Here is an 18,566-nt window from a genome sequence, read left to right on the forward strand (position 1 = left end):
CGACCGTTGTTTTGGTCCGCATCATTTCGGTTAATTCCTACTATATGCATAACTGAGTATTTAAAAACAATTTAAAATAGCAATCCGAACTGGGCTTTGGTACCGACTGGTACCTAGGTACTGAAGCCCAGTTCGGATTGCTATTTTATATTGTTTTTCAATACTAGATATGCATACAGTAGGAATTAACCAAAGTCTTGTGCGACTTCGGGCAAGAACGAACCCTGGCTCCACGGAGCCAATACATTTTAATCATGTATGGATAAAGCATTAAAATTGAAGTATTTAAACAAATCGACGTTGGATCTTTGATCAGAAGGTCGATTCACTCAAGTCTAATGATGACCTATCCTTTGCCAGGATAACCTCCTTAATAACAATTCAGTCTGGAGTGGAGAGTATATAGACTAGGATGGGCTACATGTTCCCATAAATCACTCATTTCAGGTAAATGCATCATAAAACATGCTACTCACCAACATTGTCTTGTTTTTCTCAATTCAGGTGGATGGTCGCCCACATGGTACACGTTTCTGTCCGACAGCCGACACCCAATCACGATGTAACACAACGTATTTTCCATATCAGAAAAAGCAGAAAATGTTGCACAGGAAACGGGGGTGTAATTTATCATAACAACAAATATTTAAAGTTAAACCATTGGAATGGTTTTTGTATTTTTTTTAAGTTATTTTTTTTTTACTTTTTTTTTTTTTTTTTTAGTTTCGTTTATCAACAGATCTGGATTTTCATTATAGTTTTTGTCATCTTTCTTGGACCATTCCACTTTATTTTTTTTGCACATACTGAAGTCACATGGACTTTTTTGCAAAGCAATTGTACAACGTTTTTAAAACCCAATACGTAAGTTACGTACACAAAATGAGCTCAACAAAAAGGCTACTACATAGTAAAGCCTACACTATGCATTATGTATTCATAAGCAACTGAGATTTCCATTTTAGCATTCATCTACTTATGTCTGAAAACATTCATAGATTTTAAAGCAAATTCTTTTTATGAGGAAAAAAAATGTTAAATTGCATTTTCACAACTTCCTTAACTTAAAAACTAAACTGTACACCCAGCAAAGTGTAAGTAATAAAACCATTGCATATGTGTCTATGATGATGCATTGTGCAATCATTTACTGAAATGTGACAACTACAGAAGGCTTTCACGTCCTGAGTTCAAGCCAATCGTCCAGCATATCTTTTCACACAGAAATGCAGGAACACATCCCATGGAAAAGTGCTTTAGTTCAACTAAATGGCAGTCCAGATATCCAGAGCTCAATCACAAAGGCAAAAAGGAATCATCTCCTCCAAGAACGAGGCTCATTTTCCTCTTCCTCCTCATCATCATCCTGCAGCAAAGAGTCATCCACTGCAGTCTCTTCTGGAAACTGGAGAGTTAAAAATAAAGTAAAGTAATGGAACAAAACCAAGTTGAGCAAAGTCTTATGTGAAAGAAATCTTCACCCAAGTTAAAATATTGACACACTATATGTCTGCTACTCAGCCAAGCAATGCCTTGCTCCTGTACTGCTCTAAAACTAGGCATGGGAAGCTTGTGCAGCAACAACTGTAGGGACTGCCATGGCCACTATATTAGTTATGAAGTATAAGGTAGCAATCTCACAAAAATTTGTATTATCTGATAACTGAGTCACTTATAACAAAACTATCTGAGTTATAACCTCCACTCTGATCCTCAGCTGTGTAATGTGTCCAGCATACTGACTTTCCAAATAACAAAGCATCTTATGTGTGGGCAGGAAGCCAGTTTCTCTATGTATTCGTATAGGAGCCTCCAAGTCAGGAATAAATGGAGAAGTAACGGACTTCCTGTCCTGTGTCAGTTGGAGAGGCAGAGTGTTGGTCACATGACACAGTTGAGGATCCGAAGGGAGGTTATAACTTACAAATACAGTCACTGATAAAAACATTACCTTCACTCTAGGTTACTTCATGTACCTTTCTAACAGGACAGTGAATAAAAAATTTGTGGGAGTGCTTCTTTAAGCTTACTAGAAATCGACTACTGAAATCACACCCTTAGGTGAACCATGAACTTTAATGTTGTCCAAGTTCTCTCTCTCTAAAAGAGGCAGTAACTGCAATTCATTGATTTATACAAATGACCACTGCAGGGGAAATATAGTGTTGCACTGTATGCAATATATGGTCACACTAAAGTTGGCCATACACTTAAGAAAAAGTCAAACTAACTTAACCTGGACTGGCTAAGAATCTGCATTTCTGGGAGCTCATAAATACTCATTGAAGTGGAATTCTTATCGGTTTTGAGTGTTTAAGAGCTCTCAAACTGCAGAGGATGAGGAGATCAAGTAGTTAGAGGACTCTGATGACATTGTGAAGGAGAGAGAGCAACCTATACTAAATGTAAAAAGGCTGGCTGTAGAGGACAAATGGTAAAAAAAAATATATAATTTTTAAATAAAGATCTATTGGAAACAAATGATATTTTTTTTTTAACCCAAAGTAAGTAGACTAGAGTGAATCGAGCTCCGGATCAAAGATCCAAAGTCGATTTGTTAAAAAAAACTTTGTTGGTAATGCTGCTCCCGTACAGCATTAAAATGTCGATTCACTCAAGCCTAAAAAAGTATAAAGCAATAAAATGTTTTCATTGTGCCTAAAGCCTTTAATTGACAGCCTTTAACTGACTGATGGCCAGATTCAAAGTGATCAGAACTGATCATTTAGTAACATAGAAATCAAAATGATCTTTATAAACAATATATGTATGGAAAGCTGTAGTGTGCTATAAAGATTTCATAAAAACTACATCCAGAAATGGACTTTCTATGCCAGTCTGCATGTACGTGCCGTAGAAAGTATCATTGGAGAAGGTCATCTATTAGAAAACACTTACGTCTTCCTCCTCCGGCTCTACATCTTCCACTTCTGCACTGCTTGGATTTGCTACTGGTTTACTCCAAGCTAATTTTAAGGTCTGTCCTTTGAAATGAGCTCCATGGATTGCAGCCTAAATTGACAAGTATAAATGAATAAGTACTGGTCACGTAACAACTGTATACACACTCACTAGGGCAATGGTGGCGAACCTATGGCACGGGTGCCAGAGGCAGCACTCAGAGCCCTCTCTGTGGGCACCAGCACCCTGGAAAATGTCTATGGCGTACCAATAAGCCTTAGACTTTTCCTGCCATTCATCAGCCCAGCACGCACTATGAACAGCACAGGCAGCGCTCTGAATGCAGGCTATTATAGCTAAATGATAAAGTATATGGAAGATATACTATACTGGACTGTAGTATTCAGGTTAAATTGCAGTGTTGGCACTTTGAGATAAATAAGTGGGTTTTGGGTTGCAGTTTGGGCGCTTGGTCTCTAAATGGTTCACTATCACTGCACTAGTGTGTAAATGATTCTAGGACTTCAGTGATATTTAGTGACATATGGTGAGAACATCTACGTAGAAGCACCTGGTTAATCCGCACACGTTAATATAGCACTTCATAAATGTAACTAAAAAGTACTTGTGCTTCCTATTGTGAAAGGAATCGTCACAGTGACCTGCGGTAGTCGGAAAGACAAATAACCTTTCAAGAACAGTCTGGGTAATTGAAAACGGAAAAGAGCTAGTATAAAAATACTCAAATCTTGCTTGGTGCCAGCTGCACAAAGTGGCTGCTTTGGAAATTGTATGCTCAAATTAAAGTAACATGAAGCAGCATAAATCAGTGTTCGCAACATCCCCAAATAACCGGGACAGTCACACAAGATTTATAGCACAGTCATGAAGTACAGCATAATGTGAAATGTAGAAACTATTACATGTTCAACAGCAGCTGACCATGAATTGTGTGATATTGAAGTCTTGAGGTATAAATTTTAAATCTGGACATATAAATTTATGATATATTTAAAGGGCTTTTTACCATGCAGCTCACAGGTCTTCTGTTCATGGTCTAATCATAAGATCATACAAGGCAAACTTTTTAGACAGCATTTTAACCTCCTTGTGTCCAAAGAATATATATAGCTTTTCTAACACTATGTATTAAAAATGGATTTTTCTTAGTTTATAAAAATATGTTTTTTAGCAGGACAGATAGAACCAGAATAAGGTGCTGCATTTTCTTTATTCAGTTTCCCAAAAAGCGATTAAAAAGTCTTATGTACCCCAAAATACACCCAATGATGATGGCAACTCATTGAAAAAACAAAAAAAAAGTCATACAGCTCTGTTGACAGAAACATAAAAACATGGACGTCAGAAAATGGCTGTACTGGTCCCCGGCTCATTCATTTCTGGAAAATAACTGTGGGGTCAAAAATGCTCACTCCACCCATTGATGAATAACTTGAGGGGTGTAGTTTCCAGCAAAATCCATGTTCCAAAAGTCAAATGGCACTCCTTCCTTTCTTAGCCCTGCCATGGGCTCAGACAGCAGCTTACTCCCACATTTATGGCATTTCTGTACGCAGCAGAACCTGGCTCTGAATTTAGGTAGTGTGATATGTCTCAGATTCCATGAGCTGGGTGTCTACAGTTGTCCTCACAAGATGCGTAAATCACTACACTGGGCCTCAAATGCATATGGTGCTCTTTCAGTCCTCGGCTGTGTTGTATGTCCAGGTAAAAGCTTAGGGCCCAGTGTAGGGCGTTTCTAAATCCCACATGCTGGACACAAAATATTGGGCACCGAAATAGTAAGTCTGTGTAAAAAATTGAAATTTTTACTTTGCACTTTACAATCTGCTGTGCATTAAAGGGGTGTTCCGGTTATAACAAGTTATCTCCTATCCACAGGATAGGGGATAACTATCAGATTGGTGGGGTTCCTACCACCATGTACATTTCAGGGGGCTCCACAGGAGCCTGTTGCCACTCCATTCATTTCTATGGGACGTACTCATCTATCTCCAGTGCTCCCATAAAAATTAATGGAGTGGCAGCAAGCTTTTCAGGTAAGAGTTTGTCTAAATCTCATTTAGTTCTCTGCTGGTCTCTCCAAATTTGGATGTGTGACCTTTTTTCGGGATATAAGAGCATAGTCTACCATGCTATAGTGTCCTGCAAAATATGTGCTATATGAGTGACTGTAGTGAGTGGTGTAACACGTATTCACACACAACTGAAGTAAACTTACGGCCTCGGCTTCTGCTCTCGTTTTGAAGACTATTACAGAACGAAGAGAAGAGGGGTCCATCTGGCAGTCTTCAATCTCGCCAAATTGCTTAAATGAAAAAATAAATGTATATTGCAATTAAACCTCTAAAAACTAAAGTAAATTCTACTGTGGATGTGTTCCCGGGATTAGAACATCACTTTCACAGCACTGAATGCTAGAAAACAAAGCCTAGCTTATTATATTGTGCAAGATGAATGGCAGTGAGGGGCTGAGGTGAAGTCATCAAAAACTGATAAAAACTTGGGGAAGGACAGAATACAGCGAGATTAATGGATAATTAGAGAAAAGATGAAAATATGTAACAAGCATCTGTCAGCATGATCAACGCTACTAACCTGTTAGGGTTAATCATTCTGAGTAAAATGACCCCTTTGTAGAAATTTAAAGCCCTGTTTTTGAGAAAACTGAGGTTTATTTCACATGCTAATGCTCAGTGCACCAAGGACTGTGCCTAGACCCTAGGAACAGTGCTTCACCAGTTCTACTCTATCTTATGCATACGTGTCATCTTCTCTTATAAGACCCCCCACAGAAGACCCCACCTCTCAATGAAGTTTTGGGTGGTTGACCCAAACAGGTTTCAATATAGTTTTTTTGTTTTAGTATTTTACTAATGTAATATCTTCTAAAATGTCATTTCTGTAATATCTGAATGCTGCCATTTTACTTCTCTCTGTATGTATATTTTATTTTGTACATGATTATGGAGGTGGCCATCTTGGAGGAGCTTCTGTTTGCATTTAAAAAACAAGCTTTTTTTGAAGCAGCCACATTGGCAATAAGAACCAGTGGTCTTTAGATGACTGACTGACTTCTGGGGGACAGTTTTTTTTAGGCACACACTGTGACCTGTGAAGAGAGGAAGTAGATAATGAGTGACCATCACCAACTGTGAAAGGTGTCACTGTAACCCTGCCTGGGATAATGAGATGGCTGCAGAAAAAAGGGATTTCCACAGAACAGGAAGTCTCGACCTATTAGGTTGCCAGTATGATAACTGCAAGATTTCAGGATTTTTTCTTAAAATAATGATATGGAAACAAATATACAAATACGTTTAACATTTTAAACTTGATTTTAAAGGGGTTGTCCAGCCGTTAATATTGATGACCTATTGTCAGTATAGTTCATCAATATCAGATTGGTGGGAGTGCGACACTCAGCACCCCCGCGATCAGCTGTGAGATGAGAAGGCAGCGCTCCATACGAGCACTACTTCCTTGTCATTATACTACCTCTTGTCTTCGGTGACATCGTGTAATTACAAGTACTTGCTTCATTCACCTGAATTGTATTACACTGCACTTCCGAGACAAAGTGCAGTGTAATGAAGAGGAAACGGCGCTCGCATGGAGTGCCACCTTATCTTCAAACAGCTGATCGGTATGGGGTGCTGGACCCCTGCTGATCAGATATTGATGACCTATTCTGATGATAGGTCATCAATATTAACAGCCGAACAACCCCTTTAAGGTCATCTGACCATACATTTCCTTTAAAACTACAGTCTTTAATACAATAACTGGCTTCAGTGGTGACCTGCCTCAGCAGCCATCTCAGCTGTGAAGCAAGGAGTAGGAAGTAGGGAACAGCAGGGATCAGCGCAGCGCCGAGATGGCAGCAGCTGGGTATCTCTATGAGGATAAGTATGGATTTTTTTTTTTTTTTATTCTTAATCCATTCTGGCCACTTTGTATTATAAAAAAGGCTTCTTCCCCCCGAATACTGATTAACTAGGATGTTCTGTACCACCTATCCCTTACATGCAGTAATAGGATATATGTTTTTGCACAGTGGCAGCCTGCAGCTCATCTAAGGAGTATGCTCCTTCCTTCTCTATTACAAACCAACTCATTTATTTCCTAACAGAAGGACCATCCTATAAAAGCTCCATACACTCCATTTACCTGCAATATTATCAGCCTAGAGTGCAGCCTGCTGGTCAGTAAGGAAACTGCAATATTTCATTATCCATATTTAAATGGGGTTTTCCAATTATGTGTGTGTAAATTACAACTACTATAGCGTTATTATAGCTTTTGTGACTTTTTTAGTACTATTCCGGTTTTAGGCAAAGTTAAAAGGGAAAAAATAAATTGTATAAATACGCACATTTCGGACACCGTCCAAAGAAAGCCGTTAACTATTAATTTTACCTAGTAATATGAATACAGTGAACTGCATATCTCTAATGTACTTACTGCAAAGTGAGGAAGGAGATCTTCCCTATCATTTTCACTAAACCCAACGATCTCTAGTGCTTTTGGACGGTGATCCACCACAGCATGGACTGAGACACCGCGGCCTCTGCCTCTTCCACGTGACATTCCTCTTCCTCTCATGTGTGCCCCTCTTCCACGTCCAGAAGAAAGAATACCACGCTTTGCCGCCTACAAGGATGGCAAATATATTTATTAGAGGAGTTTTCACACATTGCTCAATGCACCCCTGAATTCTTGAGAACATACTCACACGACCATATAATTAACATGCTATCAGTTTTTAAACTTTTGGAGGAAAAAGAAAAAAAGAAAAACAAGATTTTTGTATAACTTACCAGTAAAATCTCTTTCTCGCTCTTTCCTTGGGGGACACAGAAGACCTTGGGTATAGCTCATCTCCATAGGAGGCGTGACACTAAGTGAAAACTGTTAAGCCCCTCCTCCACAGCTATACCCTCAGCCTGGAGAGAGAGACTGCCAGTTGCGTGTCCAAGCAGTGAGAAAAGGCAAAGTCCAACAAGGAACCAACAAGCCAACTACCCAACGGGTAACAAAAACTTGGAAAACGTACAGAGAAAAAACAATGAATGGGTGGGTGCTGTGTCCCCCAAGGAAAGAGCGAGAAAGAGATTTTACTGGTAAGTTATACAAAAATCTCGTTTTCCTCGCCCAGTTTCCTTGGGGGACACAGAAGACCTTGGGACGTTCAAAAGCAGTCCAAAAGGGGGAGGGACCACAGCACCAAGGTGAAGCACCCGAAAGGCATCAATGAACCGCCGCCTGTAAACCCAGGCGGGGTAAGGCAGCATCTGCCAAAGTCAGAGTATGCACCCTGTAGAACTCAGTAAGGCGTGCAAGGCAGACCTGTGGCCGCCGTGCCCAAATGCACGGCCGAAGCCCAATGCCTCCGGCCCAGGAGGCACCGACCGCTCTGGTGAAAGGAACGGTGACACCAAAGACAGAATCCTGCCCTTGGTGCGGTAACCTCAGCAATAGCCAATCTGATCAAGCGGAGGAAAACCACCCTGGAGTCTGTCAACCCTATGCACAGCCCTCCTGGAAACCCAAGAGGCCGAACGTCTGCAAGAGTCGGAGATCTCCAAGTAAAAACGGCAAGGCCCAAACAACGTCCAAATAGGTGAGGTGTTGAAGCGAAAGGCAAACACCACCTTCAGAAGGAAGGAAGGAAGGAAGAAACGGGATGCAGAACAGCCCTGTCCTGGAAAAGACAAAGCTCGTAACAAAAAAAACAAAAATTTAAACAAGGAGAATCAGCCCTGCAGTAGCAGGGAGTGTCTTGCCTCCTTGGACACTAAGCAAAAACTGGCAGTCTCTCTCTCCAGGCTGAGGGTATAGCTGTGGAGGAGGGGCTTAACAGTTTTCACTTAGTGTCACGCCTCCTATGGAGATGAGCTATACCCAAGGTCTTCTGTGTCCCCCAAGGAAACTGGGCGAGAAAAAAGAATTCACATGGAACTGCAGACTCAAAAATCAAACACAGCCGTGAATAAGGGTACTTTCACACTAGTGTTATTCTTTTCCGGCACTGAGTTCCGTCAAAAGGGCTCAATGCTGGAAAAGAACTGATCCGGTATATCCCCATGCATTGTGAATGGAGAGTAATCTGTTCAGGATACATCAGGATGTCTTCAGTTCAGTCTTTTTGACTGTTCAGGACGGAGATAATACCGCAGCATGCGACGGTTTTATCTCCGGCCAAAAATCCGAAACACTTGCCGGAACGCTGGATGCGGCATTTTTTTTTCCAGAGCAACGCATTGGTGCCGCGGGTGACACCGGAAAGACGGATCCGGCATTTCAATGAAGTCTAAATGCCATCAGTTGGCATTCATTGTGCCGGATTCCTCTGCCACAAGTGTGAAAGTATCCTAAGCTTGTACTGGGAGTGAAAAATTCTTAAAACTCTTTAATAAGACTAAAATAAAAACTAAATAAAATGTAATGTTTCTATGGACACTTGTAGTTAAGAGAGGATAGTGGGCAACAGTAATTTCGACAGCCTTCTCTGGCGGGTCAGAACAATCACAACTGCTTCATAAATAAGTACCTGATCAACAGAAAAAAAATCATGACATCAACATCCTTATCAATTCTTAGAAAAACGAGATTTTTGTATAACTTACCAGTAAAATCTCTTTCTCGCTCTTTCCTTGGGGGACACAGAAGACCTTGGGTATAGCTCATCTCCATAGGAGGCGTGACACTAAGTGAAAGCTGTTAAGCCCCTCCTCCACAGCTATACCCTCAGCCTGGAGAGAGAGGCTGCCAGTTGCGTGTCCAAGTAGTGAAAAAAGGCAAAGTCCAAAAGTGGAACCAACAAGCCAACTACCCAACGGGTAAAACAACTCGGAAACCGTGTAGAGAAAAACAAAGAATGGGTGGGTGCTGTGTCCCCCAAGGAAAGAGCGAGAAAGAGATTTTACTGGTAAGTTATACAAAAATCTCGTTTTCTCGCCCAGTTTCCTTGGGGGACACAGAAGACCTTGGGACGTTCAAAAGCAGTCCAAAAGGGGGAGGGACCACAGCACCAAGGCGAAGCACCCGAAGGCATCAAGAAACCGCCGCCCGCAGACCAGGCGGCCCAAGGCAGCACCTGCCGAAGCCAGAGTATGCACCCTGTAGAACGCTGTAAGGCAGACCAGTGACCGCCTCGCACAGACGCATGGCCGAAGCCAAATGCCTCCGGCCCAGGAGGCACCGACAACTCTGGTGAAATGAACGGAGACACCAAAAGCAGAACCCTGCCCTTGGTGCGGTAACCACAGCAATAACCACAGTGAGAAAGCGGAGGAAAGCCACCCCGGAGGCCACCAACCCGTTGCGCGGACCTCCTAGAAAACCAAGTGACCCAACGTCGACAAGAGCCGGAGATCTCCAAGTAAAAACCGCAAGGCCCAAACAACTCCCAATCTGAAGAAGAGTCCGTTCCCGGGGGTGGAAAGGGGAGGACGAAAGCCTCGTCAAAATGAAAGACAAACCCACCTTCAGAAGGAAGGAAGAGACGGGATGGAGAACAGCCCTGTCCTGAGGAAAGAGAAGGCCCGGAACAAGAAGGGCCGCCACCCAGGCACCCGCCAGAGACACGGAAACATAACCGTACAGGACAGAAGGAGTAGAGAGAGCATCTGTAACGGCTCCAAGGGAAAGACTGGAGTGCCAAGAGCCCAGCATGCAATGCCCAGGGCGGTACCCAGGGGCAGTACAAGGGAACCCCAAAGCCGCTCCATGGAAGAGGGTCCCGACAGGCCCAGAGGGCCGGGGAACGCTGAAAGGGGAAGGACAGCGCCGACACTTGACACTTCAAGCAACAGAGTCCCAGTCCCAGATCTAGGTCGGACTGGAGAAAGACAGAACCATTAGGAGCGAACACTAGCGAGCACGCAAGAGTCGCCCGGGCAAGCGGGTGAAAACCCAATGCGAACAGGCGCAGACCCGAAACACGGGCAGAACGGTCGGCAAAAAACTGGTCCCATCAGCCCCCGAGCAACGTTGTCCTGTAACCACCCGGAGTGGGGGAGCAGAAGGACAGACGGAAAGGAACCGAAGGGTCCGCCCAGCAACCGCCAGGACAAGACAGGCTAAAGTCCATGTCGATGTAGCCACCACAGGAAGACGTCCTACAGTCCCGGTGTGGGAGATCTAATGACAATCTCGACCGAATGGGGGGTTCCTCCCAAGTTACAGCCAGAGTGAACAAGGGAGACAGTACGAGGCCAAGAGGAACACCAGAACCATCCACATGAACAACCAAGCTCTCCCCAGAGGGGAGGGCAGCGAAGGAACCGCCACTGAAGCGCGGCCGGGGCAAAAGCCACACCGGAGGGAGCCGAGCCGAACCGAGCGGGAGCCAAGCAGAGCCGGCGAGAAAAGGCAGTCGAGACAGAGGCCGGCATAACACCCTCCAACCGAAAGGAGGAGTGGGCAACAGGGAAGCCATAGGACAGCTCAAAGGCAGAACCCCGCTCACTGAGACGCCCGGTTCACTGCCACGCAGAAGGCGAGTACCCTGAAGAACCCAAGGTGGAGGTCCTACGGACCTGGGTAAGCGAGCACCCAAGAGAAGCTGGGTGACCATCCCGAGAAAAGCGGCCCGAACCCGGTAGCGGACCAGCCTGAAGCGCAGAGGGGGCGCCAAAAGAAAAGACTCATACTGCACGACACCCGAAGAGGAGGAAACAGTAGCAGGCGAGGGAACAGCAGCCCCGCCAGAGCCAATGCCGAAAACGAGTGGCACTGCAAACAGCACTCTCGACCCAGTGACCACTTGCGCCGGGAAGCGAGTGCACGGGAGAACGAAAGGGCACCTATCAAAGAACCACGAACACTCCCCAGGTGGAAAGGCCAACGGACATGGTGGATGCCGACCAACGGGACCACAATATACAGGCCAAACCAGAGAAACGAGCACCACCCAGCTCGGCGAAGTAGAGAGCAGTAGAGCCCATCTACTCATATCTAAAGAATACACCTTTGAATACAATGGCATTCTTTTAATGCTTGTATGACAGCACCCAAGGGTTATACAGGTGGACAGAATGATCTCTTTAGAGAAGAGCGCAAGGCCCGTGACAAGCACCACATCCCAAGAGAAAAAAAGGGAATGTCGCAGGAGGAAGTGAGGCATACGTACGAGCAGCCCCGCAAGCAGTGAGAAGGCCAACCCACCTATGGGAGGAGAAGGCATACACGGCCCAAACAACGGACAGAGTGCACCAGAAATACCGCTCACTGCAAAAAAATAGTCACCCAGTGAAGGGGATCAGCCACAGAGCCCAACAGTATCAACGGAAGTGCAAAGTGCAACCTGAAAGGGAGTTATGCACAAGACATCAGTATGGCATGCGATGGAAACGCAGGCAGGTCCCCCAGAAAAGGGGGAAACGTATCTGGCAACACTGCAGCTGGTAAGAATGCAAAGGCCCGTCCCAAAGGGGGGATGCCCAAGGCCAGTAACAACTTCAGAGAAGTAGAACATACCATAGTCTGCCCAGAAGGTGACCAATCACATGGCCGCACAGTACCCAGCGGGAACGCAGGAGGGAGGTCCGCCCAGTGAAAGGGGGACATGCACGGGGTTATCCAACCATTAAGCGAGTGCGCAATAACCCACCCAACACCGAAATACTGTGAGAGTGCAACTACTCCACAATGAAGGAGAACATGCAAGAATCCCACACAGCATATCACGGACAGCCATGGGTCACGTGAGGGTGCAAATTTGTCGCCCAAGGATGAGGAGGGCCGTGTATGGCCCGCAACACATCCGGCGAAGAGCAGTATTCCACCCAGAAAGGGGCGGGGTAATGCACACGGCCGTCACCGCATCCAGCAAAAATGCAAGCACCCCGCCAAGGATGCGGGACATGCACATGGCCAGCAACACACTGGCGAGAAAACAACCACAGTCAGCGGTGTTGTGCGTATGCCGCCTGAGGAAAGGATACATGCTCATTGCTGGCAGCGATTCCAGTGAGTGCAGCACACCACCCAAGGAAGGGGTCGTGCACATGGCCGGCAGCGAATCCAATGATAGTGCAGCAATCCACCTATGGAAGGAGTTCATGCACATGGCCGGCAGCAAATCCAGAGAGAGTGCAGCATTCCGCCTATGGACGGAGGTCATGCGTATGGCCGGCAACGAATCCAGAAGTGCAGCATTCCGCCTATGGAAGGAGGTCATGCACATGGCCGGTCATGCATATGGCCGGCAGCGAATCCAGCGAGAGTGCAGCGTTCTGCCTATGGACGGAGGTCATGCATATGGCCGGCAGCGAATCCAGAGAGAGAGAACGCAGCAGTCCTCCTTTGGACGGAGGTCATGCGTATGACCAGCAGCGAAGCCAGAGAGAGTGCAACATTCCACCTATGGAAGGAGGTCATGCATAAGGCCGTAGCGAACCCAGCGAGAGTGCAGCATTCCGCCTATGGAAGGAGGTCATGCATAAGGCCGTAGCGAACCCAGCGAGAGTGCAGCGTTCCGCCTATGGAAGGAGGTCATGCATATGGCCGTAGCGAATCCAGCGAGAGTGCAGCGTTCCGCCTATGGAAGGGGGTCACGCATATGGCCGTAGCAAATCCAGCGAGAGTGCAGCGTTCCGCCTATGGAAGGGGGTCGTGCACATGGTCAGCATCGTATGCGGTAAAAGGGCAGTATTCCGCCCACAGAAAGGGGGTCATGCACAAGGCCAGCCCGCAGGCAGAGAGAGTGCAGTATGCCGCCTACAATGGGGGGTCATGCACATGGCCAGCACCGCGACTGGAGAGGGCGACTAATTCTGCCTATAGAAAAAGGCGGCCTGCACCTGGCCAGCGCCGTACCCCAGGAGAGGGCAAGGGTCCGCCTAGAAAGGGAAACATGTATACCTGGCCAGTGCCACGGAGCGCAACATGCCACCTATAGAATAGGGGCAGGCATACGGCCAGCGCTCTAAGGTCAGGCTGCAGTATCCTGCGCAGCCAACATAAAATACTGATATTTCATATATATGATATATATTCACACTTCATCATTAATATTATTATATTTTTTATTTTATTTTAATTTATTTATTTATATATATATATATATTTTTTTTTTTTTTTTTTTTTTTTTCTATTTATTATTGTAAAAAAACACAGCCTCTTTTAGGCAGGAAGGGGCCACCATATAAGAGCACAGCCTCACTGAGAGGCTAGCCATCCCAGGGTCTCCTCCAGATGGCAGCCGTCATACAAGAGGTTAATACAGATCGGACCTGAGGGCGGTGCAGCGATCCCCTGGGGGCGGGGGGACCTCCGGCGGGAAGAATTCGCGCCTGCGAATGCCCGCCCCCTCCAATCGAGGCCGGAATATTGCGGCCTAGTAGGCCGCGAAGCCGGGGCCTAAAGTTTGCGGTGCCCGGAGGTACCGGCCGGGATCTGGAGGGAGCGAAGCGGCGCATGCACAATACCGGCCGCGGGAGCCCACACCGCGGGCCGGAGACTCAGGGGGCCCGGAAGAAGGAGCCCGGGATAGAACCTTTCTGCGGCGCCCGACCGACCGGAAGACAGCCTCTCAGAGCACCTGCGGTCGGCCGGGGTCCGCTGACACCGCAGTCATGCCGGCCGCAGGAGCCCACCCCGCGGACCGGAAACAAGGGCCCTACGCCGCAGCAGTCAGGAGAGGGCCCAGGCCCTGAGCCGTCTCAAGGAGGGATGCCTGCGCACCGGTAAGGTGATAGGGGGGGATGGGGGACCCTGCAAGGAGAGAGGCAGCTCCCTGGGCGGCATGATAGGGACGCCAGCATAACCCCTCAGTGGATGCACCTATAGTGGAGGGGAGGAGAGGGAACTAATAAAACAAACTAGGATGGCCAGACCAGTATGGGGGTCAGTCAAGCAGGAGACCGGGGTGGGGGGGGGAGGGGGTCGTAGGGCTGGAGAAGCCACTCTCTCACCACAGCCGTCTTCACCCTCGGTCCGTTCCAGCAGGGTCGCCCCTTCAGCTACTGGCACCGTAGTGGCAGGACGCTGGAAGAGGGACTTGGCGTGCGGGCGACCCTTACGCTGGCGGGATGCAGGGGAGCTGGGCTGCCCTGGTCCACCTTGCCTTCTGTGGGGGAGGCAGCAGTGCGGATGCCGGCACTGGCGCAGCTCAACCCCGGGAGAAACAGAGAGGTCTAGTGCGTCTCTGTTGTCCCGTATTCTGGAACAAAAGAAAATAAAAAAGTAAAAATCAAAAAATTTTAAAAAACAACAAAGGAGAAAACAGCCCTGCAGTAGCAGGGAGTGTCTTGCCTCCTTGGACACTAAGCAAAAAACTGGCAGCCTCTCTCTCCAGGCTGAGGGTATAGCTGTGGAGGAGGGGCTTAACAGCTTTCACTTAGTGTCACGCCTCCTATGGAGATGAGCTATACCCAAGGTCTTCTGTGTCCCCCAAGGAAACTGGGCGAGAAATCTAAGTTTGTAGACGAGCCTTATAGATTGGGCAAAAAAAAAATAATGATGTAGTCACTTCCAGGAAAAATAAATTAGTATTAAGCGGAAACACACCGTTTTACTATTACTGTAGAAAACCACTGAACTATATGGTTGTCATTTCACTGCAGAAGCAAGCATTTTCCTGTATACTCTGCACAATCCTATTCTACTCACCATAATGTTTCATTATATAAACAGAAACAAGAATGCAGTGTCTAATCTACTGTACACGCACAGAAGCAGCGGCGTACAGACCCCACTGATTTGTAATGGGGCCCACTGTGCTGCGTGCAGCCTCTGTAGCAGATGTGAGCAGAGACATATACTTCACAGCAACCAAATAAAATGCTAAACATTTAGGAGAAGGAGATATATGTCTAATGGGCCCTTTACATCCTTACACATGCTAAGAATGGACCAGATAATCGCCAACAAGCGTTCATAGGAGCACTCGTTAGCGATTATTTTGTGGTGTAAAGGTGCCGCAGATTACCTGACTAATGAGTGAAACGCTCATTCATCGGATACTGACATCTTTCATGCAGTCAACAAATCTTCTCTTGCCCACAGCAGATTGTGCCATCTAAACAGCCTCTGCTGCCAGCAAATGATGATTCTGTATGGGGACGAGCCATGGCATTAGTGATCTCTCCTCCGCATACTGTGGAGGAGATTGCTTCATGTAAATGCAGCAGTCTCCTCCACTGATGAGCAGGCGCTTGCGGCAAGGAACACTTACCTCTTGACAACTACTGGATTAAAATTGCTGGTGTAAAGGGAACTTATGTCACATAGAGCATTCAGTTGTGAACAGAATTATGACATAGGACATGTGCAGAGCCAATAGAGGGCATGGATACGGGCTAAGTAAAACAAGCCATGGCATAAACATGGCATTGGTCCTGGTTCAGAAGAATTCCCCAATAAGTCACATGAACGTTTGCAGGGTGTAGAACCGGACACAGAATCCAAGGATGCTGTAAACTTTTTGGGAGTTTGGAGACACGAAACCACCAGCCTGTCCTTATGCAGCTGAAGGATAGCATTTCAATCTCCTCCATATCAGTGAGGAGTACTGTCCTCATATGCGCCTTCGGTGTGCATCAGGTCCTGCTGGACACATCTCCCAAGTTGGTTTCATTTACAAAACCATGAAGAAATGGTCTGTTTTAATATGGACAGGTTTAGAATGGTAAAATCCATCTGCTTAACTACAGGTCCTTCTAAAAAAAATTTGCATATTGTGATAAAGTTCATTATTTTCTGTAATGTACTGATAAACATTAGACTTTCATATATTTTAGATTCATTACACACCAACTGAAGAAGTTCAAGCCTTTTATTGTTTTAATATTGATGATTTTGGCATACAGCTCATGAAAACCCAAAGTTCCTCTCTAAAAAAATTAGCATATCATGAAAAGGTTCTCTAAACGAGCTATTAACCTAATCATCTGAATCAACTAATTAACTCTAAACACCTGCAAAAGATTCCTGAGGCTTTTAAAAACTCCCAGCCTGGTTCATTACTCAAAACCGCAATCATGGGTAAGACTGCCGACCTGACTGCTGTCCAGAAGGCCATCATTGACACCCTCAAGCAAGAGGGTAAGACACAGAAAGAAATTTCTGAACGAATAGGCTGTTCCCAGAGTGCTGTATCAAGGCACCTCAGTGGGAAGTCTGTGGGAAGGAAAAAGTGTGGCAGAAAACGCTGCACAACGAGAAGAGGTGACCGGGCCCTGAGGAAGATTGTGGAGAAGGACCGATTCCAGACCTTGGGTGACCTGCGGAAGCAGTGGACTGAGTCTGGAGTAGAAATATCCAGAGCCACCGTGTACAGGCGTGTGCAAGAAATGGGCTACAGGTGCCGCATTCCCCAGGTCAAGCCACTTTTGAACCAGAAACAGCGGCAGAAGCGCCTGACCTGGGCTACAGAGAAGCAGCACTGGACTGTTGCATGTCATTCGGAAATCAAGGTGCCAGAGTCTGGAGGAAGACTGGGGAGAGGGAAATGCCAAAATGCCTGAAGTCCAGTGTCAAGTACCCACATTCAGTGATGGTCTGGGGTGCCATGTCAGCTGCTGGTGTTGGTCCACTGTGTTTTATCAAGGGCAGGGTCAATGCAGCTAGCTATCAGGAGATTTTGGAGCACTTCATGCTTCCATCTGCTGAAAAGCTTTATGGAGATGAAGATTTTATTTTTCAGCACGACCTGGCACCTGCTCACAGTGCCAAAACCACTGGTAAATGGTTTACTGACCATGGTATTACTGTGCTCAATTGGCCTGCCAACTCTCCTGACCTGAACCCCATAGAGAATCTGTGGGATATTGGGAAGAGAAAGTTGAGAGACGCAAGACCCAACACTCTGGATGAGCTTAAGGCCGCTATCGAAGCATCCTGGGCCTCCATAACACCTCAGCAGTGCCACAGGCTGATTGCCTCCATGCCACGCCGCATTGAAGCAGTCATTTCTGCAAAAGGATACCCGACCAAGTATTGAGTGCATAACTGAACATAATTATTTGAAGGTTGACTTTTTTTGTATTAAAAACACTTTTCTTTTATTAGTCGGATGAAATATGCTAATTTTTTTAAATAAGAATTTTGGGTTTTCATGAGCTGTATGCCAAAATCATCAATATTAAAACAATAAAAGGCTTGAACTACTTCAGTTGTGTGTAATGAATCTAAAATATATGAAAGTCTAATGTTTATCAGTACATTACAGAAAATAATAAACTTTATCACAATATGCTAATTTTTTTTAGAAGGACCTGTACACACTGATGGTTTAGTGGCTCCAGACCTTGAGACAGGCTCCTTATCCTTCAAAAAAATGTACCTCAAGCTGTAGCTCTGTATATTTCCGCCTTAATTCTGCTACATCTTCTCCCGCCTGAAGTTTCTTGTACAAGTCGAGCTCGGTGTCAAGTAGTTCCTTTTGCATCTTTAAAAAAAAAAAATAGAAATAGAATGAAATAGTTTAGGCAAGTACAAGAAAAACAAAAGCTGGATCTCTTTCTTAGGGCAACAGTCAGATTGAAATTGCAGGTAGGCATCCTACTGACTGTGGCCTCTAGCTCAAGGCAGTGGACTACGCAGCCTACAGGGACTGAGAAGGCAAAAAACTATGAAAAAATAAACAATATTCTGCTCCCTCTATCTGCATGCAGTCACTTTCATTGTGCTGCAAA

The 18,566-nt window shown here is 45.8% G+C and overlaps 1 protein-coding gene across 3 annotated transcripts in view; it reads right to left on the reverse strand.

Moving 5' to 3' along the window:
* Positions 1–758: 758 nt before the first annotated feature.
* Positions 759–18,566, reverse strand: part of RBM26 (RNA binding motif protein 26) — a 116,289-nt gene continuing 98,481 nt past the window's right edge. For all 3 annotated transcript variants that reach the window (XM_044286177.1, XM_044286178.1, XM_044286176.1), the window contains 5 exons: positions 18,215–18,319; positions 7,387–7,575; positions 5,144–5,230; positions 2,899–3,012; positions 759–1,405 (listed from right to left, as the gene is read on the reverse strand). In XM_044286177.1, the coding sequence (XP_044142112.1) occupies positions 1,316–1,405; positions 2,899–3,012; positions 5,144–5,230; positions 7,387–7,575; positions 18,215–18,319 (585 nt within the window). In that variant the 3' untranslated portion in view covers positions 759–1,315. The remainder of the gene's footprint in view (positions 1,406–2,898; positions 3,013–5,143; positions 5,231–7,386; positions 7,576–18,214; positions 18,320–18,566) is intronic.

This window comes from Bufo gargarizans, chromosome 3 (assembly GCF_014858855.1).
Source record: "Bufo gargarizans isolate SCDJY-AF-19 chromosome 3, ASM1485885v1, whole genome shotgun sequence".
Taxonomy (NCBI): domain Eukaryota; kingdom Metazoa; phylum Chordata; class Amphibia; order Anura; family Bufonidae; genus Bufo; species Bufo gargarizans.